Source organism: Thamnophis sirtalis, unplaced genomic scaffold, assembly GCF_051295495.1.
Source record: "Thamnophis sirtalis isolate CommonGarterSnake01/CBP01778 unplaced genomic scaffold, rThaSir2_p1.2 scaffold_5, whole genome shotgun sequence".
Classification (NCBI taxonomy): domain Eukaryota; kingdom Metazoa; phylum Chordata; class Lepidosauria; order Squamata; family Natricidae; genus Thamnophis; species Thamnophis sirtalis.
The window spans coordinates 112862302-112887450 of NW_028261385.1; the positions used below are offsets into that span (position 1 = coordinate 112862302).

A 25149-nucleotide genomic window follows, 5' to 3' on the forward strand; every position below is an offset into this window, starting at 1 on the left:
CCACCACAAATTTTTGCAGCTGTGAGCAGAAGCAGCATGATAAAGCAATGGCTTATATCATCTTGAGTTTAGAAGATGAACAGTTTATCAATGTAGCTGATTTAAAGACTGCAAAGGAAGTCCAGATGAAATTAAGAAATGTGTATGTTAGGTGTCAGCATATTGTACAATTATCAAAATAATTATACAGACCCCATTTGCAACCAGGTGAATCTGTGGAAAGACATTTATTGCAAATGCAAACTTTGTTTGTGGCATTGGAACAGCATGGATTGCATTTTCCTAAGTCAAAAAGGTGTTCTTAGTGTTAAATAGTCTTGATGAAACATAGGACATAGTTTCTGCAGTGTTTGAATGCAAACCAGAGCAGGAGCTGTGCTTGGAGGCTTTAAAGGCTTGTTTGATTGCTGAGAAGAAGAAACGCCATTATAGAAAAAGCCACGATTAGAAATTCCTGAAGTGGGGCCCAAGGAGCAGGGAGAAAAGAGCGGAAAATTCCACAGACTGGCTGTCTACAGAGACCATAGCATCAGACAAGGAGTTTGCAAGGACAAATGAAGTAGCAAAAGAGTTATAAAATTACAGTCCAACAACAGAAGTGGTGCTTCATTTGTGGTGAAAAGACACATCTACAGAAGGACTGTTTGCAAGGAAAAAGCTGTTTGCAAAGAAGAAATTATTTGCAATCAAAAGATGGACAAGTTGCTGTTGCAAAAGTTAGCTATTGTGATAGCAGAGATAAATGGTTCATACACAGTGGTGCAAGTCAAACAATTGTTAATAATTCTAAATTGTTTTACAGAATGGATCCATCTGCTTGAGATGCAGTAGCCTTGGCAAATGGCCAGAAGGCTAAAGTCATTGGAAGAGGCTGTGTGCAAATTCTGGATAAGAGGCTTAATGATATTGAAGGAGTATATTAATCAACATGAATAAAAAAGAATCAATATTGGCTATTTGCTTTTATTATAAATTGCTTATGTTACTATATAATTGTTACTGATTAAACCAATATTTGCAGTTTGCTTTTGATATGATATACTGCTAGAAATAATTTATTAAGAATTAAACTTTGTTATTGTCTTCTGCTTATATTATTGTATACTGTCAGAAATTAGTTGTTTTCTAACCTAGTAAATTGTAATCTTAATACTAGACTTCAATCCTAGCCCCCCTCCGACAGGTTCCTATGAAAGACCAGCTGGTGTACATTCACACCCCCTTTACTACCAGTAATCTTTTTAACTGGAAAACAGGATTTGTCCCTTACAGGGAATCTCCCCAAAGTTATGCAGAACTTGTTCAACGTATAATGGCCACCCATAAACCCAATGTGCCTGACATTTTTACCCTCTTGTCAGCACTATTATCCACCAAAGAAAAACAAGTCCTTAAAGTCACCACAACATACTATAAAGCTGCTAGGGAACATGGCATTCAAACTAATCATGATGCCGTTGATTTGTGGCCTGAACCCCTGGCTCTTTTGAACCCCAATTTTGAAGTTAATCCCAACTCGGATCGGGGCACCTTCATTCTCCAGCGAGCCCGGGATTCAATCCTACAGGGGCTGAAACTTGGTGTCCTAAAACAGTGAATTTTCATCATGTCCACCAGATCATCCAAGATGCAAAGGAATCCCTTTGCCCATTTTTTGAACCGTCTCAAAGATGGGTTTTGGAGATACACTGATCTCGACCCTGATAGTCCAGCCAATGAGTTTTTGTTGAAAATGACTTTTGTGGGCCAAAGTGCTCCAGACATTAGGAAGAAACTACAAAAACTTGAGGCCCCTACTACTCAGGCCCTGGATACTCTTATTCAAACTGCCTTCACTGTCTATTCCCAGAGAGAAGAGGAAGAAGAAAGGAAGGAAGATCACAAAATGCGAAAACAGGTTTTTAGCAGTTGCTATCACTTCCCAGAGTAACGTGGGGTAATTCATTCTTTTCCAAAAGGAGTCTCCCTCCAGAAAAATCAGTGTGCCCGCTGTAAACAAGTTGTCCACTGGAGAAAAGATTGCCCCCTGGAATGACAACCCAGCAGGGGACTTGGACAATTTAGGGATGGGGAGGTTTCAGGCCTCAAACCCAACAAGCCCCTATGCTCCTTATGTCAACCCAGGGCCTGAGTTCCACCCAGAGTCCTATTGAAGGGACTCCGGAGGGCCAATTTCCTCTCCTGACCCTCTGGTGGAGTTAAAAGTGGGGGAGAAACTTTATTTCTTTTTGATTGATACAGGGGCCACATTCAGCGCCCTAAATGATGCAGCAATCCCCTGCCTTTCCTCCCAGACTACTCCATTATTGGAACTACTGGGATAGAGGAAAATGCCCCTCTTAGCTACCCCATGACAGTACAATTAAAAGCAGGCCCCTCCCTCCATCATTCCTTTCTGATCCTCCCACAATACCCTATCAACCTTTTGGGATCTCCAAGGAAACTGGGAGCCATTATGCAATGCACCCAGCAGGGACTCTCCCTTAATATTCCCCCACAGAAAAAGCTTATATTTGTTTCTTGGGGAAGGAGACTATCCCTAAAGAGCCGAACTCTGATAAAATAAATCCTCAGGTGTGGTACCAAGGAACCCCTGGATTTTCTAGATTTGCCACACCTCACATAACTCACCTCTTCCCTGATGCCCAACCTATTGCGATTCCTCAGTACCCAATCAAGCGAGAGGCCCAGATTGGCATTAAGGCCTACATTGAACTTTTTCTGAAAACTGGACTTCTTGTTCACATAGAGTCATGTGTATCCAAGCCTGATGGATCTTGTACCCAAGCCTGATGGATCTTGGAGATTTGATCACGATTTGAGAGAAACTAATGCCCGGATTTACCCTCTGCATCCAGTAGTGGCCAATCCATACACATTGTTGACCACACTTTTCCAGTGACCTGCTTACACTATGCCAACCCAGGGCATACCCAACGAATACAAAAAACTAGGCTGAGGTTTTTAGTGAAAAAGCCTCTGACAAGCTCCCCCCGCCCCTGCCATCACTCCACTGACTGTGCAATAGAAATCCTACCCAGGGCCAAACTCCCTAAACCCAAGATGTATAGCATGTCCCTGAGGGAGCTGGAAGAACTGAGAGCATTCACTGAGAAAAACCTAGCAAGGGGCTTCATTGAGCCAGCCCGACCAAAAATTGCAGCCCCAGTGTTATTTAGAGGAAAAAAAGATGGCTCTAAATGTCTCTGTGAGGGTTTTAGAAACTTAAATATGATCAGTGTGGAGAACATGCACCTCTCCCCATCATGAAAGACATGCTAGCACACCTCGCTAAAGAGAAAAAAAATTCAAAGCTGGATTTGAGGAAGGTTTACTACCGTATCAGAATTAAAGCAGGAGACAAATGGAAAATAGCATTTAACACCCCTCTTGGATGCTACCAATTCAAAGTGCTCCCATTTGAGCTACAAGGGGCCTCTGCAGTGTTGAAGTACTACACGAGTATTTGTACAAGGGAATTTTGGTTTATTTAGATGATATTTTATTATATAGTGAGACCAAAGCAGAACATGTAAAACTGTTCTGGCTGTTCTGAACAAACTCCATTCTGCCAAACTTTATGCTAAACTCTCTAAATGTGAATTCCACCAAGAAAAAAAATTGATTATTTAGGGTACCGCATTTCACAGCAGGGCATAGAAATGGATCCTTTAAAAGTGCAGGCGGTACTTGATTGGGAACCATCTAAAACACGTAAACAGTTACAAAGCTTCCTGGGATTTGCCAACTTTTACTGCTAGTTTATCCCCTTTTGCCCAGATTGCTCTCCCCATCACCAAGCTTTTAAAAATGAAGGGAGAAGGTAACCCAAAACCGAAGCAGACTTTGAACTAGACTATGGAATGCCAAACTGCATTTGAAAAACTTAAAGGACTGTTTTCAGCAGAGCCAATTCTGAAGCACCTACACACAGAGAAACCATTCATCATACAAGCAGATGCCAGTGATGTGGCAATAGGAGTGGTCCTGCTTCAGCAAGACCAATTACAACCATGAGCTTACACATCCAAAAAATTGAATGAAACTGAGCAAAGGTGGGCCATTTGGGAGAAAGAAACTTATGCAGTTCGGTATTTCCTAGAGGGGTATAAGATCCCTTTTGAAGCCTGGATGGATCATAAAAATTTAGAAGCCTTAAAGACCCCAAGGAAACGCTCCCTAAAACAGGTACAATGGGCTCAGTACTTTAAACTGTTTGAATTTATGCTCAGATATCTCCCAGGGGGAAAAATTTTCTGGCAGATGCACTATCCAGAAAACTTCAAACCCATGATACAAAACAATCAGCTACTCGTTAAAGTAATCACCAGGTCCCAGGCAAAACAAGAAACATTGACGGACAATGACACCACCTAAACTTTTAAACAAGCTTTAGCCACCAATGAATGGTTTCAAATCCAGCTGCCTGATGAAATATAACTTAGCTTGGGTGGGAGGGAAGTTGTATATTCCAGCTAGCCAAAGACTGCAGTTTATGGCAAGGTGCCACGACTCCAAATTAGTTGGACACTTTGGTTTTGTGAAAACTTTACACTTAATTAAAAGAAAATTTTGGTGGCCATCACTAAAAAAGGACATAGAGAGCTATGTAATGATCTGCCCTATTTGTGCAGCAGCTAAAAGACGTCAAGGGAAAATCCCAGGACTCTTACAGAAGGTAGCTGAACCTTCAGCACCATGGAGAGACATTGTGATGGACTTTATTATGGAACTACCAGAAAGTGCGGGGAATACTGTCATTTGGGTTGTAACAGACCTGTTTTCAAAACAGGCACATTTTATACCTTGCCAAACAATCCAGACTGCCAAAAGTCTAGGCAAGTTATTCCTGAGACATATTTATCGTCTTCATGGAGCCCCACAGAGAATCATCTCCAACAGAGAGATCCAATTCACCTCAAAATTTTAGAGGGCATTTTTAACTTTACTTGGCACTGTCCAAGGGTTGAGCTCATCGCACTACACCCAAACTAACAATCAAACTGAAAAATGCAACTCAGTCCTAGAACAATATCTAAGATGTTTTATTAATTTTCAACAGAATAACTGGACTGAACTTTTACCTTTCGCGGAACTGGCATTCAATAACGCTGTACACTCAAGCACTGGTTTTACCCCTTTTAGAGTAGCAACAGGCCAGGATTTCAGCCCCATGCCTGAACTACCCACAGAAGAACCCACTATCCCCTCACTTAAGGAGTGGAGAGACACTTTACGAGAAACATGGCCGGTAGTTAGATTAGCTTTAGAGGATGCTAGAGCGGCTTTTAAAATTCAAGCTGACAAGAAAAGAGTGGAACCCAAACCTTTTCACGCTGGAGATAGAGTACACTTATCTACAAAATTCCTGAAGTAATTGTAGCCTTCAAAATTAGGGCCAAATTTCATTGGACCTTTCCCTATCACTAGAGTCATCAACCAAGTAACAGTAGAACTACTCCTTCCAAAGACATGTATTTCACATTAGTTTACTGAAATGGGAAGTAATCTCACCACTCAGACCACCTGCACCTACACCACCTATTCCTATCATGATAGAAGGTGAACACCACTTTGAAATTAAGGAAATCCTTGACTCTAGGATATACAGGGGGAAAACCCAATACTTAGTTACTTGAAAGCATTTACCCTCATCCCAAAATGAATGGGTAGCTAAACACCAGGTTAGGACCCCTACCTTGCTGAAAAAATTTCACTCCCAATACCCTGACAAACCTTGTTAAAATACTATGATGGAATTTTTATTCTCTATTTTCACAGGTGGGTGTCTCCTTTTTTAAAGGAAGGCTTGTCAGATCCCTGAAAGTGATACTCCCATTCAATTGGGAGGAGGGGGGGCTTGGAGTCGATTTATTAGCACTGCCTGTGAAAACTGGTTTCCTGGCACCAAAATGCCTTGAGGTTCTCACCTTTTGGGGGAATGTTTATGATGGCCATGTGGGATGTTTCACTTTAATGATTAACAGAAGATAACCATGGGAGTGTATGTTTGTTCGGTTCTCAGGGCAGTTGGCAAAGGAAAATCTTCACACTTGTATATTGGCTAAAATCTGCATTCTAACTAATGGGAGGGGTCTCTATTGCTTTAATTCTACTCACATTGCCTAAGGGGATTCAGATGTTCCTTTGAACTGTTGAACGGTTTCCATTCTACTTAATAAAAGGTTCGTTTTGAAATACTCGGTTTCAAGAGCCTTCACTGTCTTAAACTAGGAGAGGAACTCTTACACCTATCTAAAGTTCTGGACCCAGTTGCCAGGGGCTGGTCAGCCTGTCTTCGGTCTGTTGCTGCCACAGCCATCCTAATTCAGGAAACACACAAAATAATTTTTGGAGCCCCCCTGAATGTCTACACAACCCATTCAGTCCAAACCTTACTGGAGCAAAAGCTCCCTGCCTGGGCTATTTCATGCTGTGTCTCTAAGTATGCTAACCAGATCTTAGAAGCAGACTGTTCAACTTCATAGGTGAAAGACTGAACCCAGCCTCATTCCACCCCCCACCCCAAGGAAGGCCAGAAGCATGATTGTTTAACTATCTTGGAGGCTGTGTTGGGCATTCGTGCTGACCTTAGAACTGAGCCTCTTGAGAACCCTGAATCCCAACTTTGGATGTATGGTTCATCTTTTGTTAAGAATGGGAAGAGATACACTGGCTTAGCAGTAGTATCCACAGATGGGTCCCTCCTTTTGCAACAGCTTCCAACATACTGATCCGTCCAAGCAGTTGAGCTCCTGGCCCTAACTGAGGCATGCTACCTATCAGAAGGACTGCCCACTAACATATATAGCAATAGCAATAGCAATAGCAGTAGACTTATATACCGCTTCATAGGCCTTTCAGGCCTCTCTAAGCGGTTTACAGAGAGTCAGCATATTGCCCCCAACAATCTGGGTCCTCATTTTACCCACCTCGGAAGGATGGAAGGCTGAGTCAACCCTGAGCCGGTGAGATTTGAACCGCTGACCTGCTGATCTAGCAGTAGCCTGCAGTGCTGCATTTAACCACTGCACCACCTTGGCTCTATATACCGACAGTCCCTATGCCTTCCTAGCTGCACATACTCATGCTGTCTTGTGGAAAGCCCATGAATTCATTGGGCTGATGGGAAAAGTTTAAAGATGAAGCCCTTACATCTGAATTGGCCATCATTCACTGCTGAAGCCACCAGATTCACCACAGCGAGATTTCTTGTGGCAACCGTGCTGCTGATTATTGGGCCCACCAAGCCGCTGAATGGGGCCAAGCCACCTGTCAGAACAAACCAAACTTCTAGCTCTCCTTCCCTGTGACACCACACTGCAGCTTCCTGCCTTATATGACACCAGAGACAAATTAAACCCCAATGGCAAATTGTGCAATGGATGGTGGGTAGTCCAGAATAAAATCCAACTTCTCCAGCAAATGATGTGGAAACTTGTCCAAAGAGCTCATCGAATGTCTCATAGTGGTCCTCACCTACTGCATTAGTGGCTGACATCCCTATATTGCAATCCAAACTTACGCAGCATTTGCAGGATTGTTGTTTCTTAATGTGATCTCTGCCAAAGAAATAAGCCCTGCAGAGGCAATCTCTTGGTCGTCTCCAGTGTGCCTGATCCCCGGGGGAGGCCTGGCAAGTGGACTTCACTGAGCTCCTCAAGAAGGGAGCCAAATCTAACCTGCTTGTGTTTGTGGATTTATTCACCAGATGGCCTGAAGTAATCCCAACATCCACCCAAAAAGCTAGACAAATGGTGAATGTGTTCGAAGACTTCAGCTAGTCCAGAATGCAGCCGCGCGAGCGATTGTGGGTGCACCTAGGTACACCCACGTTACACCTATCCTCCGCGAGCTGCACTGGCTGCCCATTGGTCTCCGGACTCGCTTCAAGGTGCTAGTTATTACTTATAAAGCCCTGCATGGCATCAGATCTGGGTACCTGAGAGATCGCCTCCTGCCAATTACCTCCCAAAGACCGATTCGATCACACAGGCTCGGCCTTCTCCAGGTTCCATCTGCCAGCCAATGTCGGCTGGCGACCCCCCGGGGGAGAGCCTTCTCTGTTGCTGCTCCGGCCCTCTGGAACGAGCTCCCCGTGGAGATCCGGACCTTTATTACCCTCCCGGCCTTCTGTAAAGATACAAGTCCTGGCTGTTCCGGCAGGCTGAGGGCTGTTGAAGTATCCAGCCCCGCTTCATTTGTGACTGTTGTGTATTTTTAATATTGTTTGTATTGTCTCATTTATCCCCTCCCCGTTTCATTGTGAGCCGCCCGAAGTCCTTCGGGAGTGGCCAGCATACAAAACCAATAAACAAAATGAAACAAACAAATGCCCTAGTTGATCAGATCATTCCAAAGTTTGGAGTTCCTTGAAGTCTCAAATCTGACAATGGAAGGCATTTTACCTCACAGATTACCCAGGATATCAGTAAGTTTTTAAACATCCCCTGGCATCTTCATTCAAGCTATCAGCCCCAATCTTCAGCTAAAGAGGACAGAATTAACCGAACCCCGAAAACTCACTTGGCCAAACTCTGCCAGGGAACCCGACTCCCATGGCCCAAAGTGCTACCACTAGCCTTAGCCAGGACCAGGGCCTTGTCCTCTGGGAGATTGGGATTGTCATCTTTTGAGATGATGTATGGGGGACCCTTTGCTACTTCTACCCTGCAAGATTCCAATGAAGGGGAAAGAAACATCTCCCACAATTTGCATAATCTGGTGCAGGTTCTGTCTTCTTTCTCTAAACAGGTCCAGTCTGCCTTGCCTCCAGCTACAGACGCTCCACCACTGGCTGAACCAGACCAGTGGATAAGAATCAAAGAGCTCTTTCAGGCTTGCACCAAACCCAGGTGGTCTATCCCTCGCCAGGTTCTCCTCAGCTGTGAAAGTAGGAGGAGTCAAGATGTGGGTCCATGTATCCAGGGTCAAGCACACCAACGAACCCTCCGACCTGTGGCAAGCACAATAGCTTGACGGACTCAAACTCAAATGTCACCACACTCCTGCATCCCCTGCTGACCTATTCCCCTAGATGGACTGGATACCTGTTGCATACGTTTGGTTTGCTGTATTTGTTGTTTTTGCTATTCTCTTATTTTGTTGCTGGTTTCCCTGCACACTCCTGGGATGAGGACAAGATGGCTCTGACCTCTATTTCGGCTCCACAGCTTGCCTTAATGTTTTTGATCCTAGGGACTACTACACTCGCATCTGGAGCCCCTCCCCCCCAGACTCTGTGTGACCAATGCCTGGTCCCCACCTGCCATGGAAATATGGTCACAAAAACACTTGTATACCATTCTCATTACACCTGCCAAGAACGAACCACCTCTTGTGTTTTAGGGGTTTACAACACTACTGCCTATGTCTATGACATTTGTCCAAATAACAGTAACCCCATCTGCTTTAATCCATAGGGTTCCCAATTCAGCTTGGACATCAAAGTCACCAGATATCAGGGCCGCAACTAGCCTGCTATCCACCTGGGATGGAACCAGAGTACTTCCCACATCCCTAAAACTCACATTTGTTTTGATGCTTGTTATGCTATTGCACAGGGGCAGGGGTGGGGGGGAAGGGGTCTTGTGTGGTTCCTTGCACTCTCAACGTTTTTATCTTTCTGTGGAAAAATACCTCTACCATGGCTACTTGCCTTCCCCTTCTGGCCTCCCACATTCAGTATCTATATTGGTATACCGAGGAGCTCCGGGAGAGGAAGCGCCGGAGGAGACGCCTAGGGCACCTATGGAGGTCCGATAAATCCGAATCGAGCCGAGCACTCTTAACAACTTGCACCAAGGAGTACATCAGGGCACTTAGGACAGCAAAAAGATCGTATATTGCCACCTTGGTTGCGTCCGCTGAGTCTCGCCCAGCCGCCCTGTTTAGGATAACCCGTTCCCTCCTAAATAGGAGGGATACGGGGGACCCCTTGCAGGGTAGGGCTGAAGACTATGTCCAGTTCTTAGCGGACAAAGTTGCTCGGTTTCGGTCGGATTTGGACTCCACCTTTGCAGATCCAGCCGAGGCACAGGAGGACAACTTGGCAGACCATCGCTGGGTTGAGTTTCAGGATGTTGCCCCCGGGGACATGGACAAGGCCATGAGAGCTGTGAGTGCCTCCACCTGTGTACTGGACCCGTGTCCCTCCTGGCTGGTTGCCAACAGCGGAGAGGTGACACGGGGCTGGATCCAGGCGGTTGTTACCGCCTCTCTTCGGGAGGGGATCTTCCCCTCCGCACTTAAAACGGCGGTGGTGAGACCCCTCCTGAAGAAACCATCCTTGGATCCAGACGTTCTTAACAATTATCGTCCAGTCTCCAACCTCCCCTTTGTTGGGAAGGTTGTTGAGAAGGTGGTGGCCTCCCAGCTCCAGCAGTGCTTGGAGGAAGCCAGTTACCTTGACCCATTCCAGTCCGGCTTCAGGCCTGGTTACAGCACAGAAACCGCTTTGGTCGCATTGACCGATGATCTCTGGAGAGCCAGGGATGGAGGCCATGCCTCCATCTTGGTTCTCCTTGACCTCTCGGCGGCTTTCAATACCATCGACCATGGTATCCTTCTGCGACGACTGTGGGAGGTGGGGGGGAGGCACTGTTTTGCAGTGGTTCTCCTCCTACCTCTCGGACAGGTCGCAGTCGGTGTTGATAGGGGGGCAGAGATCGACACCTAGGCCCCTAACATATGGGGTGCCGCAGGGGTCGGTCCTGTCCCCCCTACTATTTAACATCTACATGAAACCGCTGGGCGAGATCATTCGGAGGCACGGGATAAGATACCACCAATACGCGGACGATACTCAGTTGTATCTGTGCGCCCCGTGCCAACTCAATGAAGCGGTGGACGTGATGAACCGTGGCCTTGAAGCCATTAGGGACTGGATGAGGGCTAACAAGCTTGTTCTCAACCCGGAAAAGACCGAGTGGCTGTTGTGTTTCCCTCCCAATAATTTGGCTAGTGTTCCATCACTCAGGCTGGGGGGCCAAATATTATACCCCTCAGACAGGGTTCACAACTTGGGAGTCCTCCTGGACCCGCAGCTGACCTTCGATCATCATCTGTCGGCTGTGACCAGGGGGGCATTTGCCCAGGTTCGCCTGGTGCGCCAGTTGCGACCCTACCTGAACCGGGAGGCTCTCACAACAGTCACTCGTGCCCTTGTGACCTCTAGGCTGGAATACTGCAACGTGCTCTACATGGGGCTGCCCTTGAAGAGCATCCGGCGACTTCAGCTAGTGCAGAATGCAGCCGCGCGAGTGATTGTGGGTGCACCTCGGTTCGCCCACATAACACCAATCCTCCGCAAGCTGCGCTGGCTACCTGTTGATCTCCGGGTGCGCTTCAAGGTGCTACTTACCACCCATAAAGCCCTCCATGGTAGTGGATCTGGGTACTTGAGAGACCGCCTCCTGCCAATTACCTCCTTACGACCTATTAGATCACACAGATTAGGCCTCCTCCGAATTCCATCCGCCAGTCAGTGTCGACTGGCAACTACGCGGAGGAGAGCCTTTTCAGTAGTAGCTCCGACCCTTTGGAACGATCTCCCCGTGGAGATTCGTACCCTCACCACCCTTCAGACCTTCCGCACAGCCCTCAAGATCTGGCTATCCCGTCAGGCCTGGGGTTAAAGATTATAATCTGCCCCCTCACGAATGATGAATGAATGTTGCTTCTATTTTTAATTATGTACTGTCTCCATATGTCATTGTGTGTACTCCCTTCCCTACACGTTGTAAGCCGCCCTGAGTCCCCTCAGGGAAAAGGGCGGCCTATAAATAAATTTATCTACAATCTTATCTACAATCTACTTGCAAATCTGTTCCACATCCAGGACCAACCCTTGGAGGTTGCACTGGCCCTTATTGATTCAACATTTCTAGACTGTTTCTACTTGTCAGACCTTTAAATGCAACCCTGTATGTCTTCTTTTTGATGCACCCCCAGGACAATGAGGGTGGTTCTTGGGGTGGTGACATTCTAATCACTATCACAAAAACAGCGCATCCATCCCAACAGTTCTCTGACTTCCATTCTTTCTATGAAGAAATGGGAACTAAAATTGAACTCCCCTCCCCAACTAAGAATCTCTTTATCAACCTTACTGAACGAATTGCTTCCTCCCTCAATGTGACAAACTGCTATGTTTGTGAAGAACCAACATTGGTGAACAATGGCCATGGGAATCTAGGGAGATTAAACTAACTTCCCTGGACCAAATTAATCTCATGTGGTCTTCTACAAATCGACCTTGAGAGTGGTCCCTTAAAACCTCTATCATAGGTTACATTTGTTTTCACAGGCCTTCCTCCCCTCTCTTTGTCATACCCTTAGGGGACATGGCTTGTCAGAAAAAGGAAAAAGGAAAGGGTGAACTGGTCCTCTCACCATTGGGTCATTTTCGCCTTCGTCCTCGCTGTCATAGGATTCTGGCAACTGATTGTTGTTCCTTAGGGTTCCCCCCTTTGGCTGTGTGGGGAGGGACCTCTGTAGCCATTTGTGGCCTTGTTCCAGTCGTGCCCTGGGTGGTGGCTCTGGTCTTGGCTTTGGGGCTGGGGTTGTTCATGTAGATGCCATGTGACCCACCCCCTGCATCTGTAGCATTTCAGCGCACTATGAGGGGGGGGGACTGGTTTCAGGGCCCACTGTATTGCTGTGGTTCCCCGATGGCTGGGTGGTTTCAGGTCAGGTTGACCTCGCTCTTTTGTGTCCAGTGGCTTTCTCTTGTTGTTTGTGCGCAATCCACCAATGACTTTTATTGCTATTTGGAACCACTCAGAGTCGGTTCGGGATGCCCTGGTAAGTGGCTACCTGGGCAATCTGCGTGTCCAGGCTTGTTCTGAAAAAAAATGCACTAACAGATGCTCTGTCATTAGTGGTGGCCTAATGGCATCAGCGGTAGCCTTCTAATGACCTTCCTAAATGTGCTCTTTGATGGGGCGGCCCCTATGTTTTAGGTCCCTGAGCTCATCTTCTGCATAAGGGTCTTCCTCCACCTCCTCAAATCTGGCCTCTAGGAGAAAGAGGAGCCATGCAATGTTACAACGTGCGGTCTCGATACTCCGAGATCGCCGTTGACACTTTTGCCGCTGGAGGATCCACTGAGACCTAAACTGTCCCATAGAGACGGTCATCAGGAAGACAAAGCCTTGCTTGTCTCAGGGATATCGCAAAATCCCTGATAGACCCAAGGGAAGTGCTTCAAGCTGGCAGTAAACAGGCAGCCCCTAGACTGATAAAATCGGGACGTTCTGGAAGGAAGAAAGTGAAAAGAGAAAGTGAGTCTATCTGGTGAGCTATTTTTTCTATTTTGCTAAAGATTGCCCAAATAAATGTTTCTTTAAAGCCAAATTAGATCCTTAAATAAAAGAACTGAGCGGAGAAAATAATCCTAATGGGATCACTGTGGAAAGTTTTTTTCTTTGTAACTATTTTTTGTGGATGGAAATGCTTGTAACGTTCTTCATCTCTCCTCTTAAAGTGAACAGATTGATTTTTTTCTTCTTCTGCTTCTAGTTGCTTTATTTTTTTGACTTCTGGATTAAAACTTTCTTTTTATTTTAACAATTCTTCCTACTACTTGTTATTAAACCATGCTAAAAGAACTCTAAAGAACTTTTTTTCCTATAGAAGGTGAAAATTAACTGCCACTCGGAGGTCAGAAACTGGGGGTTTCGAAACAACGTATCCCTCTTCTTATTTGACTTTACTAACTTTGCAGCTGAAGGGTTTGCAGTTATTTACAGAAACTGATAAAGAACCAAGGGCACGAACTGTTTTCACAGGTGCCTCTGATAATTATTTTGGCAGGGGAAGAAAGTGTGGGGGGGGGAACAGAACCTTTCCCCTTTGAAGAGCATAAAAGAACTTGTATTCAAGTCAATTTAAAATAAAAAGTAAGAGAGGCCTGGAAGGCTAGAGTGGCAGTCGCTATTAGTTTTTTTATTTTTCTCTCTCCTTATGTTTTGGAAACATGGATCAATACTTAGATGAGGAAACCTTAAAATTCCAAAATATTTTGATTGGAATTCAAAATCTATTGGAATGATATGGGAGAATTGAGAAGTTGGAAAGACAGCAAAAGATGATGGGGTTGGAGTCCCAAAAATTAAAGGGGAGAATGAAGATATAAAAAATAAAGATAAGATAATAGATTAATTTATTAATGGAGCAAATGTGGGTGAAAGTGGAAAGAAGGGAATATGGAAAAGGGAATTTGACGAATTGGAGCTCTACCCCAAATTTCAGGACACAGAAGAAAAAAAATACTAATGATGATAGACAAAAGAAGATAATTTTTTTCAGAAGCAAGATTGACAACCAAAGACAAGTTAATTTTAGTAGCAACTGGTGGGCAACGAGATTATCTGAGAGACCCTTCAAGCAACAAATTGCGGAGAGAAGCCTATAAAAACCTTATAAAGGAGATAAAAAGAAGTCTGACTCCACAATTGGCAAGAGAGATAAGACTGTTTTGTTATTGGAAAGATACAGGTTGACAATTAAAGTTGATAATAAAAATTAGTTTTTTATTATTGGTGATTAATAAGTAGGAATTTTGTAACTCTTAGATTGTTTTAGATTGTTATTAAATGTTTACTCGCTAAAAATTAATTAACCATAAATAATAATAATGAAATGATAATGGATACAGCGTAATGATATATACATCTATTGGCAATTTAGTAAAAGAAATTTGGATATAAATAGTAAATTTTGACTTGGGAAAAAGACTTATAAATTTTATTAACAAATTTTCATTTAGATCTTGTTATAAAGGTGTAAGGTTTTTTTTGGGGGGTGGGGGGCTAATGAGAGGAGATGGGGCATAAATAGTAAATGATTTTTAGCCAATTATAATAACAACAAGGAAATTTTAATGGACATTGTTTAACAATATATACATGCTATGGTATTGGCAAAAGTAACTTGGATATAAATTCTAAACAATGAGTTCAAAGTGCGGAGAAAAGTTTATAAAAACCTTATAAAGAAGATAAAAATAAGACTTACACAACAATTGGCAAGAGAGATAATATTTTTTGTTACTGGAAAGATATAGGTTGATAATGAAAGTTGATAATAAAATATCAGTTGATTTTGGTGACTAATAAGTAGGAATTATGTACTCTTGGATTGTTTTAGATTATTATCAAATGTATATTCGCTAACAATTAATTAACTATAATAACAATAAGGAAACGATAATGGATATAGCCTAATGATATATACATGTATGGTAATCTAGCAAAAAAAAAATTGGATATAAATTGCAAATTGTGACTTGGGAAAAAGACCTATAAAATTTTATTAACAAATTTTTATTTAGCTATTGTTATAAAGGCTTAAGGTTTTTTTCTTTTTTGGGGGAGTCTGACAAGAGGTGATGGGACATAAATAGTAAATGATTTTTAGCCAATTATAATAACAAGGAAACATTAATGGCCATTGTTTAACAATATATACATGCTATGGTATTGGCAAAAGTAACTTGGATATAAATTTTAATCAGTGAGTTTGGAAAAAAGGGGGGGAAAGGCTTAGAAACTTTATTAATTGACTTTTGCTTAAAAATACTATAAAGGTGTAATGTTATTGAAGGATTTTTTGAAATAGCTAATGAATGCCATTATGTGGTTGTGTCTTTAAATATGAATGATTTGAGGTAAAATCATGTTCAAATAATTGTAGTCAAATGAGAATTGTGGTACATTGATTGTAAGATATACAAAGATTTTTGACTTAAAGTGTATAATCTAATATGAACTATAAGTAATGACTGTCGAAGAAATGCACGAAAGTTATCTGTAACCAATTGACACGCTTTCTACAAGATGTAATGAAGGATGATTCTTTTTTTGTGTTTTTGTTCAATTAAAATTTAAAATTTTTTTTTAAAAAATCTGGCCTCTAGGAGTTGTAGGAAGTCATCTATGCCTTGCAGTTGGGGGGGGGGGCTCTCCTCTTGTGGAGGGTTGGTAGCCATTCCCTTGCTTCTTCTTCTAGCCCCTCTGAGATGGTATTCATCATGGCTCTGGGGGATGGGTAGAGGTGTCCATAGCATTCTAGGTGGGTTTCAGCTGAGTCAAGGAATAGGGCTAACTGGTCTGAGTCCCCATCAAACTTTCCCCTGAATTGGGGCGGTTTGTTCAGTACTGCTCCTCCCTCCTTTCATCAGCCTCTGTATGCTTGCACTTGATATGGCTGGCCATCTTCCTCAGCTCTAGTTCAGAGGGAGAAAGGGGGTTGTCTACCCTGTCTGCTGCATGGAAGAAGCACTGGTTGCAGCCTCCTTCTGATGGGTGGAAAAGGGGGGCTGCGTTCCTGTCTGCTTCTCCTCACTTCAAAAGGATCCACTGCTCCTCTCCTCTCTTTTGGCCTGCATAATGGCCCCTCTTCACGGAGCGTGGCCTGGTCAAATTCCTTCCTGCTCTGCTCTATGGAACTCCCGAGGGGTTCCATCAGGGGCTTTGGGAGCCAGGCTTGTTTCCAGTCTAGCATCCACTCCACTCTTCCCAGCTCACTCATGGCCCTTCCCTTTTTCTGGGCATTGGGTGGGGGAGCTCAACCTCAGCTTCTTTAGGGGTTAACTTCCACAAATACTCATCTCTTCTTGCTTCGGTCGCTGGAACAGGCATCTAAGCTTTGATGTCTGAGGTTAGGCTGCACTCCAGCTGCAATCAGGCTCTCTTTGGATAGCCCATTCTCTGCCATGGTTGCCTGAGTTTCCCTCCAGGCACTCCAGATATCAGAGAGCAATTGGAGAGTCCAGGATTCAGGAGACCTAGTTATCTTGATAGATTTTAAAAGCAGATCTGACTCTCTGTCAGGTTTCCTAAAGATGCTCTAATTAATTCATGAGCCTCGAGCCAAGTTTGAAAATCCAGTCATTTATTAGGAACAATATTTCGACAATACCCCATTGGAGTCAGATCTGACCTCAAGTAAGTTACAGCTGAACTTTGCTCCTGTTTCCTCCTCCCCTCAATCTGTGTTATAAATCACATTATCCAACAAGGTGCTCCAGCAGGCTATAGAATTCCATGCCTCACAAGCCTGCTGTGGTAATCTAAGATCTGACTCTAGCCGAAGGTATGCATGGAATGCACTCCCCTCTTTCCTTACCATGCCAACTTGATAACAGACATGGAAATGCTTTATGAGTTGACACAGACAACAGATGTAGATGTAGAGGCAGAGATTTAGATTAAACATGAGTGATGTACAGGGATACAAGAAAGGTTGTTCCCCACATGCGTCCACTCCCTGTGCATGCAGTCCCCCCACACATTCGTTCCCCACTGCACATGCATGCACCCCACTCCCCCGCATGCACCTTGTTCTCCCGCATGCACGACAGAGACCTGGAGACCAGCTGACCAGCGGGAGGCGCACATACATGTATGGAGGACAGTGACATGCAGTGAGGTTTATAGCTGGTGAGGCACTGACACAGGGGTTTCAAATTTTATTAGACTTGTGGACCTCAACTCCCAGAATTCCACAGCCAGGCATGCTCAGTTCTGATTTAAAGCGACAGCATTTGTTTTTCTCCTTTGCGAAAAAGTTTTCCTTCATTCTTTTTCTTCTCCCCCCCTCCTTCCCCCCTCTCCCCTCTCTCAAACAGACACAGGAACACACACAGAGAAGTTGGATTCCTCTCTCACTCACTCTCAAGCAAACATAAACACAGAAGTTCGATTGGATATATTTTCCAATGGCTTGTAAGCAGCTCCTCTGCCATACCCCCCCCCATTCCCCTGCTGCCTTCCGATCTGAGCCTTTGATTGCAGGTGGAGCCACGTTGCCTTTTCAAACTTGTAACCAGTGAAGCTGGGCTTATATACTTTTATCCAGCTGTGTGTGTGTGTGTTTGAAAAGGCAACGTGGCTCTGCATGCAATCAAACTTTTTGAATTCCTCCCCCTCCCTCCGACCCACACACGTACCTTTTCCAGCTGTTTCAGAGAGGATTTCAACTCTGCTCTTGCCTACCATAATGAAAAGAAAAAAATGTAAAAGGAAAAAGGCATGAGCTGAGGTCAGGCTGAGCTAGTTGCTGCCAGAGCCTCTAAAAAGCCTCTAAAAAAACACCCTCTACAGGAGGCAGGAGAACGACGTGCCTCATCTACCTCAGGAATTTTTCGGCTTTTAACCCTTGCTTAGCTCTGCTCGAGTGATCATAAAGTCAGACTAGATGAGGCACCTCATTCTCCTGCCACCTCCTGTAGAGGGCACTTTTTTAGAGGCTTTTTTAAACAGTTAAGCACTAAGTAGAGTCATCCATGGTGATTCTGGCAGCAACTATCTCAGCCTGACCTCAGCTCTTGCCTTTTTCCTTTTATATATTTTTTTCTTTTCATAATGACAGTGGTGAGGCTCTGCCTCCTCTAACTGCACATCCCTGATGGAGGAGCTGAACTGGGGTGGCAGCTTGTGTGCCCACCGAGAGGGTGCTGTGTGCCAACTCTGGCACACGTGCCAGAAGTTCACCATCACAGTATTAAGGGTTAGAATTAAGAGACAGAAAGTAGAAATTGGGAAAATACTATTATGTATACTGCTACAAAATATAATACATTATAACTACAATGTATAAGCTGAAAGACTATTATTATATATATCTAAATAATACTATTATTGTTATATACATAGGTATATACGTGTGTGTGTATGTTTCTAAGATTCAGTAATGAATTTTCGAGTAGCATAAATACTTTTTAAATTTTGAGATATCTTTGCATAAACTAGTTCTATTTTCATATACTTGCCAAATCTTGAAGCATAGTCTGGCCGCGGCACCAAAATTATTTTCTTATAAACTTTGCAGAAGGATTTGATCTCTGCATCAAATGGCCGGTTACTGGTTCCAATGATTAAAATTCGATCTTCAATTTTTAGAGTTTTCAAAATTTTGGGAAGTTGTTTTTTCAAACGTTTAGGTTCCATCTTCCAGAACAAACACAAATATATGCAGTCTTAAATTTGACAAGGATGATATATAGGATTTTTATTTGGAACTATCCATTGCAAGACAAACCTACTTGATTTCACAGTAACAAAGGAAATATGCAGTGGTAGATTTCACACACATTAACTTTTGAATCAATGTCATTTGTTTAAATCAAGTAGAGCAATATAATTAATAATATACACACATGATGTGTATATTATAGGATGGATTGACAGGTTCATATTATAAACATTTTGAGGATCAACCACTTCAGAAAAGGATGGATGTTCTTTTACAGGAAGATGCAGTGCCAGAGGCAAAAATGCGTGTGTGTGTGTGTGTGTGTGTGTTTGTGTGTGTGTATGTATGTATGTATGTATGTATGTATGTATGTATGTATGTATATATATATATATATATATATATATATATATATATATATATATATATATATATATATATATATATATATATATATATGTGTGTGTGTGTGTGTGTGTGTATATGTATATGTATATATGTATATATATATTGCTACAAAAACACACAGAATGTGAAGAAACTTAACAAGGAACTTTGTGGCAAACATTTTAGCCAGCAGAGGGCAGCAATACCATCATAGCCAATTTAAATATTTCTGTCATTTTTCAAAATATGATTCTTTTAGGTGTTAAACCTTGGAACTGTTTTTAAAATAATTTCTTAAATTTAGAGCAAATGGTAACACTTTGGATCAAGACTGCTTTTTTACTACTGACTGGCAGTTTATCAAAAATATGAATTAAAAATAGATTAAGAGAATTAAGAAATAATAAAAACATGGTTGCATAATAGGGAACTCACATATTTTTACAAATATATGAATCATCTAGTTTAAATTTATTTTTAAAACTCATTGTGATTCAATGATTAATTTTAAAATCTGATCATCACACAATGTTACAAAATTAATAATGCCAGCTTTTTCAGTAATTATAATTAGTTGTCTTTAAACATGTGACAATTTAAAATTGCTTTGACACCTTACTTGTTGTTAAAACTGATCTGGTCTTGTTTCTATTGTGCCTAGTGAAAAATTCTGTGTTAATCAAAAATCACTTACATTTCTTCAACAAGGATATATATTTTAATTATAAAAATAATCTGGTTTGCATTTATTATTATATAATTACCATGCAATAGATTTATGACTAATTAATGTGTGTTCTAAAACCATAAACAAATAAATAAGTAAATGAATGAAAAATTAGCAATTAATGTGCTATGCTGCTTGTTTGCTTGTACCATATATAAAAAAGTATTTACCTCTTTTTCAGTTTTAGGTACCTTTTTGTAGAATGTTTTTTCTGTATCTCCAATCCATATAACTGAAGGCTGTAACTGTCTGGCAACCTAGGAGTTTAAAAAAAGGATTATTTTTTTTCAAATAAGGAAGTGGTTTTTCTATTTTTTTTAAATTTTCCAACCTAATCTTCTGGTGGTCTCCCAGCCAATTATTAACCAGTTCTGACCTCCCAATAGAAAGGAATGTCTGTAACTCAGGGTTAATAAAAAATCTTGGTGCTCTTTGCTTGTAGACATTTCATTACATTTCACTACCCAACTAAGCAACATCATAGGGTTGACATGCCTGCAAGCAAACAACGAAGAGGACTGAGAACTCGAGTTCTGATGTTGCCTAATTTTTTTCAAGATTTGCTAGATGCTGTCACTTGCTGTGACCATCAAGGTATTAAGAATAAGATCAGAAAATTTAGAAGAGAAATTTTATTCATCTTCACCCTTACCTTCCACTCTGTTTCCAAACACCATGAAAAGTTAACCTCCTCCATCTATAATAAATCTTCTCAACAAATGGGAAAAAAGATACTCTTTGCATGCATAGGTCAATTTTGACCACAAAAATTAATAGGAATCCCTCAGCTGTAAGAAATGTGGTTGCAAAGTGGGTTCAGTAACTTCAATGATCCAGACAGCAATGTCAGCAAGATCATAATTTCTAATGAAATTGAAAGGGGAGATAAGAAAGTTGGATTTGGTAGAAAATGGCAGACAGCTCTGTGAAAAGCAATTAATTACCACCATGAACAAAGAGACCATCTCTTCAAAACCTTTGCAGAAAAGGAGAGGATGGGAGAATGTGTTTTGAAGAGATGTTTTTTGTGAGATCACAGAAGAGCAGTCCATGGTGGATTTTCAGCACTGAGACACAGCAGAAATAGCTGACCTTCTCACAACCATAGTCAGCATCTTTCAAAGGATACTAACTTCACAAACTTTCTTTTCTAAATCACATTTGGAAATTGCTTGCTAACTACTTTTCAACTATTAGAGATCTTAGGACCAACAAGTCTGAAAACACAGGGTGACTTTTCCCTCAATCCATAATGAAAGAACATTTGAATCATATAAGATTTTTTTTAAACAAAAATAAACACAAAAACCTAAATAAGAATTTGTTCTGGGAAAATTATATATGGATCAAGGATCCAGATCAACTTGGAATAGGATTTTGGAATTAATTATAAATATTTCCCATGCAAAGTAGATATTTTGGACTTTGATAAGACAAAATATAAAGATAAGAAATTTAAAAAATTGAACACTAGAGGGAATTGAGAATTAAAGTTAAAGGAGAAAAATACACAAGCCTAATCAATAGCAAATTAATTGGAACATATAGAATGGTATAAACATTTTCACTTTGAACATACTGAAGGATACTTTTGAAAAATGGAATAAGTTAGTATCAACAATGTCAAAAGCAATGTTTGCTTCACAGATGCAGTGTGTCCAAAATATGTCATGGAAGAAATGGCAGATGAATAACTTTTACTTGAGAAGATTGAGACGGCATTGAAAATGGATCTAAAATTATAGGTTATGAGAATGATATGGAAAATAATGTCTAACTGAACATACAAATGAAACTGGTTATTTTAAAAATCAAAGGGGAATAAAAGTAATGAAGAAGAGTGATCAGGATAATTCTTTTATATCAGAGGCTTTGAAGAAACCTGTGAGAAGAAAGAAGAAATGATATCAAGTTCTATGAAATTATTTGAACGGACTAAGACTGATAGTAGGAATAAATCTAAAGTTGGTTTATTTGATCAAGGTTAAAATAAGATATGCTGTTACAAAACTGACAACCTTTTATGAAATTTTGGCTGGTGTCTTCAGCTTTTTGGCTGAAAAGTTGATGCTTTACGGACTTGGCTATAGATAAGAGATGAGGGATGGGATGCAGAGATCATTGGTTATAAACTAAGAGGGAATGAAATAAAAATTGTTTATAAGTGAAATGAAGATTGGAAGACACTTCTTGATATATTTCTTTTCTCTCAATTATATATTTTTTCTTTTTGTAGTTCTTTTTTCTATTTTTTTACACCTTTTCCTCTTTTTTTTCTATTTTTCATTCTTTGTATTGTTTGTATTAGATTTTACTACTGTAATTAAAATCTTTAATAAAAAAGAAATTTGGACAGGGTAAAGAGGTTGATCTTGGTTTAGCAAAATAGATTTGGTAAGCACAATAACAAGGAATCCAGCTTATTTAGGACAGTCAAAATCCAACCCAGATAATGGCAAGGCAGGGTTCCATACACCAGTTTGTACAAATGGTTGTCCAATCTTTTCTTCAGCAATGGAGCATTCACATTCACAATTCTGTGAGGAAAGCTGTTCCACTGCTTAATAGTTCTCATTATCAGGAAATTCCTTATTTCCAGGTTAGATCTTCCCCAAGGAGTCTCTATCCATTGCTTCAGTCTTCTCTTTATTCATTAAGCTAAACATACCTATCCTATAAAATTGATGCCTCTTCCATGTGGCACCACTTCATGAACTGGAAACTGCTATCATGTCTTCCCTCAGTTTTTTCTTCATTTGTTAACTAAACATACTTAATTCCTTTACCCATTCTTCATGGGATTTAGATCTCTTACAATCTTTGTTACCCTTCTCTATATTCTTTTTAGGACTTCTACATTTGTTTTGTTTTTTGGTGACCAGACTGGATGCAATATTCCAAATGTGACCTGAACAGTGAAGTATATAGTGGAATTGGAATTCAATATAATGCAGGCACAACTAATAGGATGAAGACAAATGAGTGTGTAAGGACCTGCCTTGCCCCCCGCCCCTCAAGAAAGTGTAGACTCTTGAAAACTTGGTATTTCAAAAGGAATCTTTTTATTGAAGAGGGGCGAAAGCAAGTCAACATTCAAAGCAGGCTCTGGGACCTTCAGGCTATACAATCCATGATAAAAGAAATTAGGAACCCCTCTTAACAGTCCAATATGGATTCCCACCAATCTGTGGGTGTGAAAATGGTTTTGTACCAGCCTCTCTGGGAAACAGATAAGAAGAGGTTCTCAGGATCATCGGGAGTTGCAATCCACAGAACTGTCCTCCCTCCCTGCATTCCCCAAGAGGTGAGGATTTTCCAGACATCTGAGGCGCCACACAACGGTTATAAATCAAGCGAAAGGTTATACAAAAAGACAAGTCAAGAAATAGGATACCTAGGATACATAAAAAGGAGAAAGAACAGAATGTATCAAATCCAACCCCTCCTTCTTCCACCAAAGAATGGCAGATACACGGATCTGACATATTGCCTTCCACAGAAAAATGGAAAATCCACCTGGAAAGACATAAAACATATAATACATTGAGATTTAGGATGGTTTGTGAGGGTATCTCATGTGGAATTTCCTTAACATTGTGGGAGCTTTTACATGTTTTTTGGCTATCCATTCGTTCTGAGAGGACGGTAGGTGTTTCCATACCACTAAATATTGTGTGGAGCCATGGTGAGTGCGGGAGTCAAAGATATCTTTAATTTCAAAGTGTTGTTCTTCATCCACCATAATGGGGGTTGGGGGTTTGGGCAAAGGGGGTGTGACCTTTGAAGTGATTTCTGGTTTGAGTAGACTGCAGTGAAACACTGGATGATCCTGCCTAAGTATGTTAGGAAAGAGGAGTTCTACCGTGATGGGGTTAATGATTCTAGTGATGGGGAATGGGCCAATGAATTTTGGTCCCAGTTTCTTAGATGATTGTAAGGATTATAGAAACTTGTGAATAGATATACAGGGTCCCCCACCTTGAATGTTTGGGTTCACAGCATTTCCTGTCAACTTGAACTTTAAAAGCTGCTCTAGCTTCTTGTAGAGCTAGTCTGACCACTGGCCAAATAGATTGCAGATTGTTTATCCACTCCTTAAGGGAGAGGATGTCAGGTACCTTAGCTGGTAGCTCTGGCATGGGGTTGAATTCTTGTCCTGTGGCAACCTGAAATGGGGTGAAGCCAGTGCTACTCTGTACAGAGTTGTTGTAAGCTACTTCAGTAAAAGGTAACAGGTCAGTCCAATTGTCTGTTGGTAGTTAATAAAACATCTTAATGTTCCAATACGCCTGTCACATCCCTAAAAGTGATATTGCCATTCAATTGGGAGGAGAGCCTCGAAGTAAAATCATTAGCGTATCTGTAACAACTGAGTTTTACAACTTTACAACTGGTTTCCTGTCACCGGAAGACTGAAGGTCCCAGCATCTCTGGGGGGATGTTTATGAGAGCATGTGGGATAACTTACTTTAATGTCTAACTAGAGATAGCCATGGGAACGTGTGTTTTATTGACCTTTTATTGACCCAAGGATTGTTTAACAGTCAGGTTAGTAGTTGACTTTTTTCTTCTTGCTCTTTCTTCTACTGTTTTGTTTTTCCCAAAGAATAGTTGAACTTACAAGTATTTGGTATTTATTTGCCTCGGAACTTGGAACGGTGCCAGAGACAGTAGAGAGAGGACTGTTTTGGAATGATTAGAGGGCCCTTTAGTTCCCTTTTTTGCTGGAATTGTTGACCTTAACAGTGATACTGAGGAGAGGGTGACACCTAGTGGATTATAAATTTGAACCGTGAAGTCTGATGCAAGAAAACCAATGGTCGCATAAGCTCTATATACATAGAGAGAAACGAATTACTAGAATTGAATACCTGTATAACCGATACAATTGAGAGACATCTATCTGTATAAGATAACAGTGTGATATATAAATCTATGATATATATTAATTAAGGATCAAAAACAGAATAGAATAATACATAGGAATGTTTAGATATTGAAACGTGATATTAAGAAAGTTCATTATTGTTAAATATTGAGATATACAATTATTTATA

The 25149-nt window shown here is 41.5% G+C and overlaps 1 protein-coding gene across 1 annotated transcript in view; it reads right to left on the reverse strand.

Moving 5' to 3' along the window:
• Positions 1-25149, reverse strand: part of DRC11 (dynein regulatory complex subunit 11) — a 157575-nt gene that overhangs the window by 17035 nt on the left and 115391 nt on the right. The window contains exons 16-17 of the mRNA XM_087716592.1: positions 20263-20349; positions 18776-18953 (exon numbers count right to left, since the gene is read on the reverse strand). Coding sequence (XP_087572718.1) covers positions 18776-18953; positions 20263-20349 — 265 coding nt within the window. The remainder of the gene's footprint in view (positions 1-18775; positions 18954-20262; positions 20350-25149) is intronic.